Source organism: Urocitellus parryii, chromosome 14 (genome assembly GCF_045843805.1).
Source record: "Urocitellus parryii isolate mUroPar1 chromosome 14, mUroPar1.hap1, whole genome shotgun sequence".
Taxonomy (NCBI): Eukaryota; Metazoa; Chordata; class Mammalia; order Rodentia; family Sciuridae; genus Urocitellus; species Urocitellus parryii.
The window spans coordinates 28,352,809-28,372,126 of record NC_135544.1 but is presented as its reverse complement, the minus strand read 5'-3'; the positions used below and the strand labels follow the sequence as shown (position 1 = coordinate 28,372,126).

Below are 19,318 nucleotides of genomic sequence, written 5' to 3'. Positions count from 1 at the left end.
CTTTGTTTTGTACTGTTATTTTTGAGTTACATATTTATTCATGATACTTGACTGAAGAGTGATAATCAGCTAGAAATAGAAGATGCACCTATGGTTAAAATGTATCTCTATTACTAAGTACAAATTTAGGCCAGTATTAATTTTTATCCATTCTTAACCAAAATGTTACCAGAGGAGTATTTTAGAATTATCTTAATTAGCATAAGCAATGTGCTTAACAAATGTAATGAGACATTATAGAGGTGATATGCCTTTCACAATAGGCTTTAAGCACCCTCAATATGATCTTATTTTAAAGATATTGTCTCATCATTATTATTAATTTCCTGTCATAATTTGAAAATAAATTATAATGAAAAGGAAAAATGTTTCTATTTTCCAGATGTTTTGGGCTGCAGATTCATTGACTACTAGTCAAAAATTCTGCGGCATGAAAACCTACAGTTTAAAAAAAAAAAAAGCAAGGGAGAAAGTTGCAAATTAACAAATGAGCAGGGTTTGTTGGAAAGGTAGCACTTGTACTCTTATTAGTTGGCACTGAGACTGAAGAAAGCTATAGAGGCTTTACAGAAAGAGTCTTTGGAGGTTATTGAATACAGCCCACCATTTTAGGATGTCATGTTTTTTCTATGTCATCCTTGTCTACTAGGTATCTAGCTTAAGAATTTATGATGGAATGGTCACCGTCCAATATGGCCACTTCTGGAACAGTTTCAGTGTTTTTATTCAGTTCTTCCTTATTTTGAGCTGCAAAAGCAGCTTACTCATGACTTGTACCCATTTGTCCTATTTGAGGCTTCTAGAACAACTTTATAAAGTAGAGCCTTTTGCGTGCACGTGCACACACACATATACATATATTTTTCCATATACATATGGTTTAAACAAGATGGATATTCATTGGACAAGGATGCTATTTAAGATTTTTCTTATCTTTTACTCATGTAATTTACTTTGTTCTACTTAGGTGTAGGACTACAGAGTGCTGAGTAGAAAGATGTTTTACTGACAGGAAACTTGTCACTGCCTTCATCAAGTTATTTCATATCTTTGAGCCTAAGTTTCCTAAAGGGATGAAACACAATTACTGTGTAGGAACCATAGTCTATTTGTTTGTTGCCAAAAAATAAGATTATAGGAATGACCCATTCCTGTTTTTTTGCCATAATTTCTTACATTTGGATCAGGAACTGTATCTGCTTTCTTCTTAATGGAATAGTCCAATTAGTAATGAGATAGGACAACTTTTTATAAAATCTAGAAAACATAACTGCCATTTATTCAAAGTAATATCTGGAAGTCAACATAAAAGGACTGAGAGTGCTAGGAGATCGTTTGTTTGTTTTGCTTTTATTTTGCCTTTTCTTTCATATTCAGTGGTTCATGATGTGGGTATTGATACCACCTTACAAACTGGAAGGTTTCTATAAATATTTGTTTAAAGAACAGTTAAAGATTAAGGCAAGATCTTTTTTTCTGACTCTGGCAGGTCATTGTTCTCAGCCAGAAGGCACAATTATCCTACTATAACTGAAGCTGTGGATTCACTATAAATTTAAACCTTTCTCCATGCATGTGAACAAAATTCTTGATTCTCTATAATGATTTTGAATGAGATGTAAGATACTTTTTTGTAAAGTATTATAAAACTGAATTAAGAAATTTGGAAATGTGAAAAGCATTGGATTGACTTTCATGGTTGATGTTTCAAGAAAAAAAATCCCAGAATATTAAAACAAGAATAGTGTTTCCTTGGGCCTATGGGCATCATATTGGGTGAATACTGATCCTGAACTCAAGGTTCTAGTCACCTTTTAGTTTTCTAAGAAATATGACTCACGATGTTCCCTTTCACTCTGTCCCTCTAAAAAACTGACGTAAATTTATTATTTTTAAGTCTCTCAATTGGTAAAAATATAGTGGCCAAGAGAAATAACATGACTATCAAATACTAGACTCAAAACTTATTTGAGAATTTCCGATTAGTCCTTTGTATACAGGTGTAAAATAAATCACAAGTTATGTTTTGTTCCTAAGGATTTCTGGGGATGAAATGCTGTACAAGACAAGCAAAGAAAAGCAGGAGGATAAATTCATCACTTTCAATAATACATAGTTTCATCTGAAATTAAGCCAAATCAAGAAGTATTTGAAAATGAAAAATAAATTGAGAAATAAGTGATTTAAAAAAAATTATCCTCGTTTTCTTGAACCTGGGTTAAGATTGTGTAACCAAATGTTAGTTTCTCCCTTTGGGCACTTGGAGGTGTCATAACTTGAGACTGGTAGCATTTTATTTTTCAAAAGACATAGTTTCTTGGAGTTGGGGCTGGGGCTCAGTGGTAGAGTGCCTGCCTAGCATTTGGAAGCCCTAGGTTTGATCCTTAGCACCACATAAAAATAAATCTGTCAAATAAAGGTATTGTGTCCATCTGCAACTAAAAATATTGAAAAAAAAATAGTTTCTTGCAAAGGTCACATTGACTTTTTTCTCCCCTATGGATTATAGATATACTATCCAGCATAGTAACTACATATATATATATATATATATATATATATATATATATATATATATATATATAACAGCATAGTAACTACACATATATGTGGCTGTTGAACACCAAAAGTGTGGCCAGTCCAATTTGAAATTACTGAAAGTGTAAAGTATACACCAGATTACAAATCTAAGCATGAAAAATATTTCATTTTTAGATATTTATTTTTAAATATTACCTATCGGAATAATATTTTGAATATATTGTGTGAAATGAAATTTTATTAAAATGAATGCTACCTTTTAAATTTTCTAATGTGGTTACTAGAAAAGTTAAAATTACATACATGGGTCTCATGTTTGTATTAGCTGACACTATTCTAGAGCCAGGGCTCTCTAATTTTGAGGCATAGGATTGATTCAGAATTAAGAAAATTAAATATCTTCCAATGAAGGTGACATGCCACACTTGCTGAACCTAATATGAAATCTGGCACTCATATATGGGATTCATTCTACGTTTGTTGAGGTATTAGGAGACAAGCCATACTGTAACTGAGCAGGGAAGGTTAAATATAAAGAATCATTACCTTATAACATGGAATTAACTATTAATAATATTAATTATTAACATTAAAATAGTTTAATATTAACTATTAAAAGTAAAAAGAATTCTAAGGATATAGGAAGACCAAATAATGCGAGCAGCCACTATCACTAGGTACTGAGGAAAAGCATTGTAGAATGGAATAAATTTGGAAGAAGTGTTTTTCATCCTGTGGTGAAGGCCCAGGCTTTATTAGAAAGACCACAATTTTGGCTATATGAAGAGAGAGAAGTTTGGGGCAATACCAAAAGCTGGGGGGAAAAATGTGTTGTCACTGTGTTAAGATGCTTTTTGTTCTTTCTTTCTTTGATTGTTATATAAATTTTAAGTAGTGTGGAACCAAGATCAAATATTTTAAGATTAGATTATGTTAGAAAGTCTAGATATGTTATAAGTATGTACAACATACCAGTTAGAGTCTTTCATTTTAAAATATCTGTCTTCTCTTGACTTCTGTTTTCTCTTTACTTTTTAAACAGTATTAAAAATGGGTAGCCAATTTGCAGTAGAAATGCTTTATTGCTTTTGCTTCTTTCATCTAAGTTTTCCTTACTGCTTTGTTTATTCCTGGGTAGTGTTTGACTACAGTTACAGAGATTACATTCTCTCCTGGTATGGAAATCTCAGCAGAGATGAGGGGCAGCTTTACAATCTGCTTTTGGAAGACTTTTGGGAAATTGCCAGACAGCTGCGACACAGATTGAGTCACGTGGATGTGGTTAAAGTTGTCTGCAATGATGTTGTAAGAACTTTACTCACTCATTTCTGTGACCTGAAAGCTGCTAATACCAGGTAACTGATAACATGAGAACCCACTCCCCTTTTCCACATCAAAAAGATTTTTCTTGAATAATAAAGTCAAGCCATACTATAGAATATTCTACCTCTTGCTGGCACTTGAGTTGAAAAAGCAGATGTTTTGAGGGGGAATAATTATAGTGTTCTGATAGAGTAGATTTGGGGGATAATTTTCTAATAGGTGTATTTAATTTTGTAAATAACTTAAATAGTGAAATAAATTTCACTGAACCAGTATCATGATGAACTTACTTATGGTATTATAAATATCTAAGCATAGAAAATTTTAACTATTTTAAAATGTGATCAGTGTCAATGAGTTTATAAATTTTGGAAAAATGTGAATATTGTTCATTTTATTTTTGTGACTCCTATGTTAACAGCTGAATTGCAGCATAATATCCTGAAAACTGACATTTAAAGGAACTTAAATTTGGAGCTGCAGTCTCTAATTAGATAATTTGTTTCATTATGAAAATAGCTAATATATAGGTTTGTTAGCCTCTTGTGCTATTACGTTGAAAAGATCTATCTGTACCTATTAGATGAGAAGGTGAGAACCTGCCCATGAAAGAAGACTTCAACAAGACCATTTCTGTGCAAATAACAAATTCAGGTTTGCTGATAGGATCTTAAATTTATATCTTACTTAAATTTATATCTTATGCTTGAATAAGTGCAAGGATAATGCATTATAGCACTTCTAACTTGCTTATAAATATGAAGCAAATAGCCTTGTGCTTGCTTGGGTGTGGACTTGTTTGCAGTAGGAATGGAATTACCTATAGTTAATATGGCCTAGTCTTACTTTCAGGGAAGAGATAAAATATTGAAAATATACAAGGAGATGAGTCAGCATCAGCATCCTTATTGGGCAGGTGGTAATTCACATTTTCTTCTCAGAAGCTCTGTTGTTTGACTTTATCAGAACCAGTTCCTGTTCTGTCCTGTGATGTTGTCCTTGTAGTAGGACCTGGTTGCTAAATGTGGGTTGTGCAGCAGGTCTTTATGTTCAAATTCCAGAGGAATTACATGCCTACTCTTTTTCAGCTTGCTGCCCCCATGTTTTACAAACTTTAATCATAATGCATAGTGAGAAATACATTTTAAATTGTGGCACACTTTTATGAAATGTTGCTGTTATTACCAGTGATAACTTTGGTGTCATTTGTTCTTGACACTTTTTTAAAATGCTGTTTGAGATCAATTCAGTTTTATTGTGTTACTTCTTGATCACGACCTGTGGTTTGAAAAACATTACTGTAGAGCAATGGCTCTCAGATTTTTTGGCCTCAGGATTTTTCAACAATCTTAAAAGCTATTGAGAACCTCAAAGTGCTTTCATTTATGTGGGTCATATCTAATGGCCTGCTGGAGCCAACTACTGGCGTGCAAGAGCTGATTGTGCACATCTCTTCCTGACTCTGAGTTCAGTGAAGTCCTTTTGTTGCCTTGGAATCAACTGTTTACACAGTGGGATGTTTTAAATCAGAATTTTTTCCCATGGAGAAACAGTTGTTAAACATTTACCAGCACCACTCAACATATCTATTAATGTTTACCACATTAGATATTAAAACCAAGAACTTTTTAAAGTACAAGAGGATACCGTACACTTTCCATTTGTTATCAGAATGATGATGTCATTGCACATCATGCAGCCTCTGGAAAATTCCAGTACACTTGTGAGAATATGAGTGAAAAATAAAAAGGCATTTTTATATTCCTATGAATATAATTTTGATATCCTAGAACTGAAGATTCTTGAGACATGTAGAAGTCCCTGGACCACCCTTGTAAACCAGTGTTTGTAAGTGAAGATAACTTTCAATAGGGGGGTTGTGTTCACTGATAAGGAAAATGAGAGAAATTGGACTCTTGGGTCATTCCCCTAGAATATCAGTAGCTTCCACCTCTCCTTTTGAAGTGTTCATCAATCTTTGGAGCACCTGCTATATAGTATCCACTACATAATTATGCCAGACAGATGTTATAAAAGACTTCTTTGAATTCAGTGGAAGCACATTTGAAAGTAATTAATTGTAGTCTAATAGAGGACAGTACTTTAAATCAATGTTTATGCCACTTAGAAGAACAATAGAGTTTAGGGCAAGTGTTTCAAGACATTTATTGTTTTTATGATTATCTAGTTTCAACATGAGAATATATTTTTCATTGAGATATTTACCAACTTCTGAAATTACTGTTTTTGAAGATAATATAAAGATAGTTATAGGAACAGCATCAAAGAACTAATTCCAGATTAAAAGCTCTGTGTCTTTGGGCCTCATAAAAGTTCTCTTATGTGAAGGGGAGATTTTCTAGGATATTCCTAGAAGCTCTAATTGATGATAAGAAATAAAGAGTAAAGAACAAAAGAAAAAACTGTATCACTATTCTTAGAGTTATGGGTAGTAGCAAAAGTGCCAGTAGGTCACTGATGTTTTGTATATAAATAATTGTGTTCTAGAGAACTAATATTATCTGTTTATCATCTTATACAAACCACACAGTGAGATTGGCAGACAATGATTCTAGGATTGATGATTATAGCTGTATCTAGCTGTCCCAGGTAAACAGCTCCAATAGAAATCTTCACTGGTCTGCATATCTCTATTGGCTACAAAATAACTTTGGTAGCCTCTGGAACACCTAATCAAGTTGTCCACTATCAGACAAAAGAATAATAAATTACATTAATAAAGCAACACATCCTCAGTTTGACTGTGAGGGAATTGTATGAAGGCTGCTTTCTGGTCAGTCTGTGTTTATTTCAGGCTGTTATTCTATTGGCTGCTTTAGGCCAATCCAGATCACATTTAAGTGTTGCCTCTGCTTCCTTTTCCTTGATCCCATCTGTCATGTTTCAGCAAATTTCAGGAAAATCTAAAAATGATTGCATTTATACCATTAATTCAGTAGCATCTTTAATTTCATGTTCTCCTTACAGTATGTGTTCTCTTTACAGGTCAAGTACTGGCATGTTGTTTGAGGAAAAGTGTTTTTATATATAAATGTTTTTCATATATTTTTCTTCTTTATCATTGATGCTTTTTCCCCCTTTACCCTTAGCCATCTTTGTGGTATAAAGAGTTAATTTGAAAGAACAGAACTAATTTCTACCATTCGTCACCTCTGTGACTTTAATCTCTTAACCTTTGGATCTTAGTTTTCTCACCCATAAAATGGTGGTGATGAAATATTTCTTAATGTATAAGTGAGGATTAAGCAATATTGTACATATGAAACTTACAAAAGGTTAATGTGCTTTTGCCTACTCGAGAATGAGAACCCAGAAATAAGTAGCAGGACCTGCAGTAAACACATGATTGATTCACACTGGTAGGGGTAGGAAGCTGCAAAAAACAATGTTACAACCTACCTGAAGGTTGGCTAGACATTTCCTACTCTAGACATTACCCTCACATAGCCATGTCTGATCATTTCTTGGCTTCCAATGCTATGCTACATGTCCACTTACTAGAGAGCATCACAGGAATATCCTGCTTGCAGACAGAGTCTAGGGAAATCTTTGAGGAACATTTTTCCATAGATCAATCTTACTTGACCAGTCTTCTGGTCTTTGGCTGACTCAAGAAAAATTTTTCCTAACTCCTTAGGAGGGAGTAGAATTTGTGGCCTTCTGAGGACCAATCCCCTTTTATTATCTGCCTTCGATTGATATGGACAAGGAATGGTATACACTTTGAGAGGGATTTTGATATTATATTTAAATAAGCTTTTCTTATAAAAGTGTATTTTCTTTTGGCCAACCTATATGAATTAATATTCAAATATAGGTTTCAAAGCAAAGAATTACCTTTAAAAAGTGTTTGATATGACAAAGGAGTAGCCTCTTAGTCTTCCTATATTGAAATATCAGGTCTAGCTGGCAGCATAACTAGAGTTTAAAATAATTGAAACTGCCATTTTAAAAAAAAGTCAGCATACATTAGTGTAAACATAAAGGCTCACTCCTAGAATTTCTTTTTGTATTGTTGGCTTTGCACATTAGGGTAGAATTCCTCTTGATTATTGTAGAAGACAGAGAGAAAATCATTCTTTTTTTTTTTTTAGCATACAAACTCTAGAAATATGTCTCCAGTCTCTAGTGCAAAATGAAATCACAGTTACTGTCCCAAGAGATGTTGGTCATAAAGCCACCAACATGCACTTTCATATTTGTTTGATTCTCTCCCGCTGTATAGGGTTTTTTCTCTCTCAGTATTAGCCACTATAAGTCACTATAATCTTTTACACTTTGTCCCTTATTTAGAAGATACTAGAAAAATTAGCATTTCAGGGCTGGGGTTGTGGCTCAGTAGTAGAGCTCTTGCCTAGCATGCATGAGGCTCTGGGTTTGATCCTCAGCACCACATATAAATAAGTTAAATAAAACAAATAAAGGTAGATCAACAACTAAAAATATTTTTAAAAAGTAGCATTCCAGTTGCTGTCAAGTTACTATGAAAAAAAAGCATAGAAAGTTCTTTCTACGAAAATTCTCCAGATTAATGGTCCGGAGATGGGGTCAGTGCTGTCAGGAAATCCACAGCCAAGGTTAGAAAGTATTTGGAAATCTCACAGAAAGCAATTTTCCATCATATTTAATAGCATCAAATTATGGACCTTTTCTTCACTTAGAAACACCTGCAGATTTTTTTTTATCTTATGATCTTCCAGGCAAGAAAACTGCCTAGTAACCCTATTTATGTGTCATCATTTGTTTTTTTAATTTTGAAAAATGAAGCTGAAGATCACATTTAAGAAGAAATCTAGAAGATTTTAAAATAATGTAATTAAAGAAATACTCACACCTGTTTGGATTGTTGCTATGATATAGGAGTTACCTATAAACTTTGATGGTATTTCAGGTAGTTATCATTTATTTTGAAATTCCAGAAGGCTATACATTTGCATTTATCACAGCCCAGATTTTCTAGATTAGTCTCAGATTAATGAAATTATTGATTATTGGTATTGTCAAGGAGGTGGCAGAGTTATAATCAATGTGTTGTTCATTTGAAAAGCTTCTTAATCTAATGGTTTATAACTGAATTGTTTCTGGAATTTCTTTGCTTCCTTTTCACTTTCTTCATTTAATTGTTCTTTTAGACATGAAGAACAGCCAAGGCCTTTTGTGTTGCATGCATGCTTAAGGAACTCAGATGAAGAAGTAAGATTTTTACAAACATGTTCTCGGGTTCTGGTGTTCTGTCTACTCCCATCAAAGGATGTCCAGTCTCTCAGCTTACGTATAATGCTCGCAGAAATTCTCACGACGAAAGGTAGACTTATAAAATTAATTTACAATTATGATAAGTTTGTAAATTATTGTGCCATATACTGTGATTACATTTTAACACTTGTGCAAACCTCATTTACTGTGGGACATATGGATGATAAAGTAGTATTTTAGAAATTTCAAGCTTAATTGTCATTCAGAGAAAACATTTGGCCTTACGTGATAAACATAAATTTTTTATATTATATATATTGCAAAATGCACAGTCCATTCTGCTGTTTATTTTGACAAGAAAACCAGTCCTTATGCTCTCCACTGCAAAGCATTCACTTGGGATAGCCTTTGAGTTTTCTGGGCCAATAATGTTATAAAATTAATTGATATTGCCTACACATAGTCTGTGAATTTGGGATAACTAAAAATGATACTGTGCCACAATATGACATAAAAGAACCTTTCCCTGTCTCAGAATCTCAAACAAATAAGGAGAGAAGCACTGATTGTATATCTCATTTATGTCAGGAATAGCCAGGTATGCCCATTAACTGGTACAGCCAAACACAGAGAAAAGGGGAACTTTTTAATCTACAGTAAGTGGGATGGATTTATAATAGTGTTATTGATTTTTTCTAACAACTTCCTCCATGAAGTCTGCTTTGACCAGTTAGTAGAAGATTTTCATCTTTTGGCAGACTAAACTGGTCAAAACAAAAATTAATGAGCCTTATAAAAGAAATATAAGAAAAAGAAACAGTACTTAATTTTAATATCATTGTTATTGATTTGGGTTTCCGATGACTTCTTTTCATTTACATTTCACTCACTTATTAAAATGACCACTTGATTGTATCTATATATATGGTAACTTATCCAGAGGGATAAGCAACTTTGAGTGTGTGTGTGTGTGTGTGTGTTTATGTACATGCATGCTTACATATGCACACATACCTGCATGCATGTGCCTTTTTATATATTTGAGCTGTTTATAATTTCCTCCATTTGACTTGTTGAAAAATGTTTTCCCGAATGTAGTTTCAACTATGTAATATGAAAACAATTCCTTCAGAAGAATATCTTTTTCCATGATGTTTTCTTCTCATTTCCATAGTCTTGAAGCCAATAGTGGAGTTATTGAGTAATCCAGATTACATTAACCAAATGCTGCTTGCCCAGTTGGAGTACAGAGAACAGATGAATGAACATCACAAGAGAGCCTACACCTATGCTCCCTCTTATGAAGAGTTCATCAAGCTCATCAATGGCAACTCTGATGTAGAATTCTTGAAGCAGCTAAGGTATTTGGTCTTTAATTATAGCACAACAATAGCTACTAGTTATTTCCTAAGTAGGTATACATGTATATATGTATTATATATACATAATATATATGTATATATTTGTCAGATAAGCAGAAATAAGTAACTAAAGTCCATAAATTTTACCATTTAGTGACAATTACATTTATCCAGCTTCTTCTTAACAGTGGAATTAGAATTAGGTTTTTCCAATAATTAAGTTGTAATAGATTGAAAGTTCTTCACTTGTTAGGAATCCCTTATTAGCCACTCAGATGCTATCCCCCAAAAAGCATTTGAAGGAAATGATGTGTTTTTAAATTACAATGTTGAAAGAATACTGTTGGTTTTCATTTTTCTGGGAAATGCAGAGACTCAGTTCTGGGGATAAGGGGTTCTTGACTAATTATTTTAAGAAATCACATTAGAAAATATCAGAAGTCTCTTATAGGGGAACATGTATCCCTAAGATATTTTCAGGGTGACCATGTTTTTTTTTCTTCTATAATATATATATACACACACACACACACACACACACACAGTATAATTATATAGCATTTTCTAGTCTGTGGATTTGCTAGGCTTGTTTTCTATGCTTACCTTTCTGTTTGTTCACAAATGTTGTTACATAGGAAAAGGAAAGAAAACTCTGTAGTGTCAGTTTTAATTTTCATTAGTACTTTCAGTAAATCACTGATGTAAAAGTAAAATATTGACTAAAATTGAATCTTTGAACTATCAAGGATTTTTAGATTGGCCACATTTGCCTTTGAACTGGGGTTCACATAAGGTGACTTATGCTATTTAACTTACTGGTTGAAATAGTAATTTCATAAAAGACTCATTGTAGATAGCATTGTATTCTTATGGAGTGTATCATGTTAATCTTGATCATACAAATGTGTTATGATGAGTTTAATGACATGATTTTCTTTAAAAGTGATTAATTCTTTTGGACTATAATATCTGGATATTTTATTTATCCTTCTCCTTCTACAAATAGTCTTAAATGAAATGTGCTAAATGGTAATTATTTATTATAGATTTGTGATTATTTGTATATTAATCCAGAAATTTCATTTTGAGAAGTGAGACACACATTTGTCATCTGGGGCTTGTAGATTATACCTACCCAAAGGTCTTCCTTATCATGGCTTCCTTTGATTCCTTTTTTTAAAAAGAGCCCACAATAACATGCTCTTGGTCATGCACTCCAAGCTCTGGTTCTGAGGATGCCATTCAGACCTGTGCTCCAATATTTACCCACCTGTTGCATTTATGCCCACGTCCTAGCAGTCACTTTCTGCACCGCACCCCCAACCAACAGCCCATGGCAATCTACTTTCTGTTTTGATGAATTTGCCTATTTTGGACATTTCATATAAATTGGAATCATTCAATATGTGTATGGTTTGACCAAAGTAGCATATGCTGACCACTCTAAGACATTGTTTAGAAGCAGATACCTCATGTTCATAAATTGTGGGTGCACTGAATTCCTAAGCATTTTTTCCCTGGTAAATGATCCACAGTAAAGTCAAACATGGACCATTTGGTAACACCAAGTAAGTTTAAGATAATTTAAAGTCAATGGTGGCAGATTAAGTGAGTAAGTATTCATTGTTCTTCCAAACTTATGAATTAATATCATATTTTATATGTCAAACATATATTTTATATGTCCTGTTCACATGGTGAAATAGTGATACTAACAAAAATGTATAAAAGACATTTTTGAATGTTCAACTGTTGGTTCTCCAGCACCATCTGTCATTTTGTATTTGAGTACAATTTCTATGTGAGAAGATGAATGAATCTTGATAAGAATTAATAGTCCCTCTTCTTCAAAATATACTAACCAGAAGCTTAGAACTATTTGATACTGCAGTTCAACATTTGGCAATAAAGAGGTCTCTCAGTAAGAGTTGGCCCTTTAAATGATAAATTGGTATCTGCTGCCCCAGGATCATTGAATAACTTGATTTGGATACAATAGGAAAATCATGCCTTAACTGGGCGACCAAAAATTATACCAGATCTTACATTTTCTCTTTCCCATCTGAAATGTGATGAAATGAAAATGATGTTAGCATTTCAATCTTCCTTTTCACTTCATAAATAAGGCAACATTGTGGAACAGCATAAAGGGAGTTCTAAGAACCAGGCCCTTTGTTCAGTCTTGAGACAACTAAGGGACAGTAGAAATGCTTGTTTCAAAAATTGAGATATAATTCACAGATAATTAAGTTCACCATTTAAAAGTGTATACTTCAGTAGTTTGTAGTGGGTTCAAAAATTGCACAACTAATATCACTGTATAATTCCAAAATATTTTCATCACTCTCAAAAGAAATTTCTATGCCCATTAGCAGTCACTTTCTATCCCACCCCCCAAAGCCCTTGGCAATCTCTAATCTGCTTTTTGAATTTGCCTATTCTGGATATTTTATATAAATGGAATCATGCAATGTGTGGCCTTTGGTGTCTGGCTTCTTTCACTCAGTATGTTTTTAAGGTTCATCCATACTACAGAATGTATCAGTACTCATTCCTTTTTTTGGCTGAATAATATATGTCATTGGATGAATATATCACATTTTCTTTATCCATTTATCAGTTAACAGACAATTTGTCTTGCTTACACTTTAAAGAATGCCTTTTGAGTGACCACTGAGCATCTTCAGGAGCATTTCAGTAGCATTCCCAATGACTCTTGGTAAATGAAAGTAAAATAAAATGTTGTGGATTCTAACCTGTTCCTACTACTACCTACCCCAGTGTGCCTGTCACCAAGAAGAGATGGAATACAGACACCAGGAAGGGATATTCCTCTTATGCGTTGTTACTGATCTATGTATGTTCTCTTTTGTGTCTTCCATCATACTCTTTGAGTTTGCATTTCTAGCAGAGTTTACTAAGTCAGTGGAGAGAGCAGCTAGAAGTATTTTGATGATTAGATAATCAAGAACGTCATTCTATTAGAAGAAAAATACATTTGCAGGTCTAATTAAGTAGGTATGATGACTTAGTCCAGTTTAAATGGCAATATTGCTGACTTCTAAACCTTTATAAGTTTTCAGTTCCTCATGTAAGTCTTGGGGTATGTGTTCATGACTTCCTCTAGAAACTTCTCTAGTAATAAGGGGTTGAAAGAGAACTTTCCTTGAAAGTGTGATATGCATCTCAGATATGGGATTATGGTACTCTGAAGAATTTATAGCCCCTGAAACAAGCTTGGCAAAGAACCTTGGGAGAAAATACCATGGAATGCATTTTTCTCAATAATAGATATATACCTCCAGAGTTACTTTCTGAATAGTTTTGTAAATACTCCGTAGAGTCTTCCTCTGGACCTATGTTTGTGATACAGCTTCTTGGGCTTTGCAATATAGTAGAATTCCAGGCAGTTCTATTTTATAGGGCACTGGGATATCTTTTATCCATGGGGCATTTGTCTTTATTCCTTGCATCTTAGGAATAGACCTGAGGGTTAACCTCTGTTCTCTATTTCAGGCACAGCTAAGTAGAAAGGCTACCAGGAATGACTGTAATTATAGAGATTGATCTTTTTGCTCCAAAATGTAGATGATGTTACATAAATTGATAGTAATGCTTTTTATTATATTCTTGTCTTAAGTCTACCTTACTGAGACTTATCAGCCTCCCAGCATTAATAACATTGCTTTCTTCAGTCATAGTCTGAATACCCTGTTGTTTTTCTGGCTTAGAGTACTCTGCTGTCTGACTTTATTAGCATTTTAGGTCACTATTTTCAAATTGCTGTCAATAAAATTTTGGAATAAGCTGCCTCAGGCAGGGAGTATGTTTTATTTAGACTAAGCAGTTAATGAAATCATCCACTTTTATTTCCCACATATTTGGGAGACAGATGCATGTTTTCTAAAGGAAATAGTCATTCCACTCTGCTAGGATGGAATGCATTGAAGACAAAATAAAATAAAGAACCATGAAGGTGATAATTATAGTTCTGGGATAGTTTAGTAATTTTCTGTGTCAGCATGAGATGCTTTCATAGTAGGATTATACAGCTAGAAATGCTTCCTTCAAATACACTAAATGAGTTGTTTTTAATCCTGATCATAGAGTCACCTAGACGTTAATAAAATTACAGTTAAATATTCCACTGTCCTTTTTCCTTTTCTTTTTTAGTATCCAGGAAGTTGAAGTGAAGATGTGGTAGCTAGACTGGTTCAATATTTTGAATTTTCCATGGTTTTATAGTAGGAGCAGTGTTGAACACTGCCAAAACACAGGAACCAAAAATGTGAATGCTATCTTGGCACAGGATATTAATGGGTAGCTGGATAGATTTCCTTCTGCTGGTGTGGGTGATAGGGTAATATCACAGTCCGGAAAGGCAAACCCGAGCTTAGAATGAAGGTGCAGCCATTAGTGAAGCTCAACAGTTAGAATCATACCAGAGAAAGTGCTAAGTATTCCCTTATATTGAAGATAAAGTGGAGTCAGTATACAAGAAGGGAAAATGAAAGGTTCTGCCCTTATAGAACTTTATGTAAAGTCGTGGGCAGATTGTGGTCCAGGAAAGCATCCAGTGCCCTCATTGGTAATTTTTCAGCATATCTGTAAGACATACTCCACTGAAAATTGTTCCCACACACACAGAGAAAAAATAGATACCCAAGTGTCACCCTAGGAATTTTATGTGACTGATCTAGAGAAGAACCAAAGCCCCCAAAGTAATCCCAACAAGTATTAATTGGAATATTCTTCCACACATTACCACTGAAGTCTTGCCTAGATATCATATATATTGTAATTCTTTGAAAAGTAGTTTGAGATATATGGTAAGAGTTGAGGATAATATTGATTAGACAGGATCCTTCAGTCTCTCTACACTTCAGTCTGAACCAAAGGCTTTTTTTGGTTTTTCTTTTTTTTAATCACTCACCTTCCCGAGAATTATGTTTCACCGAAGGTTTCTCAATCTTTGTAAAATTGACACTTTGGGCTAGATAATTCTGTTCTGTTTATTTTAGAATGTTTAGCAGCATCCCTGGCCTCTACTCACTGGATACCTATAGTATCCCTATAGTTATAACAACCAGAAATGTTTCTAGGCATTGCTAAATGTCCTCCATGGCAAAAAGTTGCCCTTGATTAAATGTTACTGGTTTAACTCCAGGATAAATTAGAATATTTTTCATAGTTGGAATGAGATTCAGCTGAAAGATACAGAACTGCCCCTCAAATAAGGATGATTTATCCAAAGTAAGTGATTTCTCTTTCCAGCTTTATTGAGGTACACTTGACAAATAAAATTTGTATATATTAAAGATATACAATATGATGTTTGGTATACATGTCCATTATAAAATGATTACCATAATCAAGTTAATTAACATCTATCACTCACAAAATCACCATTGTAACTCTCAGCACATTTTAAATGTACAAACAGTATTTTTAATTACAGTCACCATGCTGTGCATTAGATCTTCAGAACTTATTTACCTCACACAATTGACTAGAATCTCCCCATTTCCCCCACACCAAAAGTCTGATTTTTTCTCTCTGCTGTTATGATTTTCTGTGCCAGCATAAGGTGTTTTCACAGTAGGATTATAAAGCTCAAAATGCTTCTTTCAAACATACTAAATTCCACCCACCAGGGAGATCATGTAGTATTTGTCCTTCTGTCTGCCTCATTTTATTTTAGCACATTGTCCTCCAGATTCATCCCTGCTGTCATCAGTGGCATAATTTCCTTCTTTTTTAAGGCTGAATAGTGGAGTAGGCAGTCCAGGATGCCATCCCACTTAAGGACCCAGATTCCCTCCAGCCCCTACTCTGCCATCTGAAGGGTATTTTTCAGAGTCCTCAGGGTCTGGGGTAACTCCAAAGTGGCATTAATCAAATCCTGATTCCAAGGAACAGGACAAAGGCAAGGAAAGAAGGTGGTAAAGAAACATGCACTGGCTGCCAGGAAATTTCTCAAAGCCGCCACATGACATTTCTGCATTTATATTTTATTGGCTATAATGAATGAGATATACTGATAAACTTATTCAAGACAGTCTTAGGCCCAGTTAAAAGGGGACGATTCTAATTAGTAGGAAGAGAGAAGAAAGGATAATGGGATAGGCAATACCTGGTTGTGCTACCATACCACATGCTTTATAGTTTAGTGAGACAAAATAGCTCTGTTTTCCACATAAGCATGGAAAAATATAACTTCATAGATTGGGCATTTGCTTAGGTTGAACAGATTGCAAATAAATGCTCTATTTCACTAAAATAAGGCAAGAGGAAAATTAAGAGATCATAATGAATGAATTAATTTAAGAGATTATAATTAGCAATAGAAAGGGTTACTTGGGGACTTTACTAAATATTTTTTCTTTAAGCGTTGTATTAGTCAGCTCTTTGTTGCTGGGACCATAATACCTGACAAGAACAACTAAGAGGCAATCCCAGTGACTCAAGAGGCTGAAATAAGAGGATTTCAAGTTTGAGACCAACTTTTGCAACTTAGCAGGGCCCTAAGCAATTTAGTGAGACCCTGTCTCAAAATAAAAAAATAAAAAAGGATGGGGATTTAGCTCAGTGGTAGATTTCCTCTGGGTTAAATTCTAAGTCTCTCCTGCTACCCAACCAAAACAAAACAACCAAGAGGAGGAAAAGTTTATTTTGGGATCATGATTTCAGGGATCTCAGTCCATGCTGGCTGAATTCATTATTCTGGGTCTGGAGGTAAGGCAGAACAACATGGAAGAAGAGTGTGGTGGAAGAAAGCTGCTCAGCTCATGGCAGTCAAGGAAACAGAAACAAAAGAGTATGAAGAGCCAGGGAAAAGATATAGTCCACAAGGATATGTCTCCCCAGTGACCTCCTTCCTTCAACCATGCCCCACTTCCTATCATTACCACCCACTAGTGCATTCCAATTATGAATCCATCAAATGGTTAATCCACAGATGTGGCAATTCTCATAATCTAATCATTTATTTCACCTGTGAAAATTCCTTCATTGCCTAACACATGAGCTTTTGAGGAGTTACCTTATATCCAAACCATAGCATACATTAAGGAAATGGGTTTTTAATCTCTACATTGGCATAGGTACATAGGCACTTGAAGATAATATATTAACATTCTTAAATTTGCATGCTTTTATGAAGAACTTAAATTGTTTGAACATTTGATGTTTTGAACAATGATTCTGAAAATGTATTGTGAATCATGAATAGTAAAGTAGGATTACATTGTAAAGGAACATGAAAGAAGAAATCAAGTACATCTCAAGACAAACTAATGCACCATGTCAGAAATCAGTAAGCACACAACAACTGCTAAGGAAGAGATTAGTGTGGGTGGACAAGGAGATGAAAAATCTTAAAGTATAAAACATAATCCTGGCAAACTTTTATCAAAAGAATGAATATTAATTTAGTTTTAAAATTGCAATAAAACACAAGACCACTTGTGAAAATTGTTCTAAAAGATCTTTCAATTTTCTGAGAAATAAAAGTACTTTAAACTGGGTGTGATGGTGATGCCTGTAATCCCAGTGACTTGGGAAGGTAGGTAGGAGGATTGCCAAATTCAAGGCCAGCCTCAGCAATTTAACAAGGCAATTTAGCAAGACTGTGAAAAAATAGAAAGGGCTCGGGATGTTGCTCAGTGGTAGAGCACCCTAGTAGGGTCAGTCCCCATTGCCACTCCCCACCCCCAATAAAAGAAGTACTTTGATTTTTTTCAGAAAAATTTGCTTCTCTTGGTGTCTGAGAAATAGTAAAGGGTACAGAGGTGGGAGTTAAACATATTGGAAGACACTCGGTATTTTCACTTATCAGAGGAAAGATAATTGAATTTTGACAATAATATAAAATTTGATAAAAGAGGGTAATTTTGATGTTAAAGAAGTTTATGATTTGAGTATGATTTGACTAGTTCTATCTGCTTTCAGACCATGGAGTCAGTTTATATAAAGCACTTAGTGTAAGATCTGGCACATTCCCAATTATTACCCCACTACTGTTCTTGTTATACAGTCTTTAGATCAAGGATTGCAAACACATTTCTTTATTAGGGGATGGGTACTAGGGATTTAACCCAAGGGTAATTTACCACTGAGCTACATATTCAGCCATTTTTATTGTTTATTTTGAGGCAGGATCTCACTAAGTTGCTTAGAACCTTGCTAAGTTGCTGAGGCTGGCCTTGAACTTGTGACCTCCTGTTTCAGCCTTCTAAGCCACTGGGATTACAGGTGTGTGCCAGTGCATCTGCTGCAAATATCCAGCACAAATAGATTTAATTTCATTATGAACACTGATCAATTGCCAGTAGCTGATTGGAGTGCAATATTAAGTTTGGGGGTTTGTGGAAGTCTATTAAATAACAATGCCCCTCTCTCCTTCTGAGGTCTGAACCATGTTAGAGCCAAGGAATAAGGCAAGTAGACCAAAATGACACTTATTACTGATAGGTAATTGAGAATGCGGTTTGTATATGTAAGCAGTGCACTTTCTAAACCAGTCTCAGGATTAGCTAATCCTTTTCACCAAGGATTGCTGAACCTCAGCAAGCCTTCCTCTTCCTCCTTCCTACTTTTCTGGTAGTTCCAGAGTCTAGCTGCTAGCTGTCCTTGGAGGAACACATGTTCATAAGGGGAAGGAGAAAAGAAAGGCTGTACCTCACACATGTAATTTCTCTTTATTTGTGATCGAACTAAAAATACCTTTTGCCAGGCACATTGGCACATGCCTGTAGTTAGCCACTTGATAGGTGGAGGCAGGAAGATTGCGAATTCGAGACCAGCCTGGGTGATTTAGTGAGATGCTGTCTCAAAATAGGAAATAAAAAAAAACTATTATAAACAGATACAAACTA

The 19,318-nt window shown here is 34.5% G+C and overlaps 1 protein-coding gene across 1 annotated transcript in view; it reads left to right on the top strand.

The window, feature by feature from the left end:
- Snx25 (sorting nexin 25) overlaps positions 1-19,318 on the top strand; it is a 115,643-nt gene that overhangs the window by 35,002 nt on the left and 61,323 nt on the right. The window contains exons 3-5 of the mRNA XM_026389463.2: positions 3,680-3,896; positions 9,018-9,190; positions 10,256-10,442. Coding sequence (XP_026245248.1) covers positions 3,680-3,896; positions 9,018-9,190; positions 10,256-10,442 — 577 coding nt within the window. The remainder of the gene's footprint in view (positions 1-3,679; positions 3,897-9,017; positions 9,191-10,255; positions 10,443-19,318) is intronic.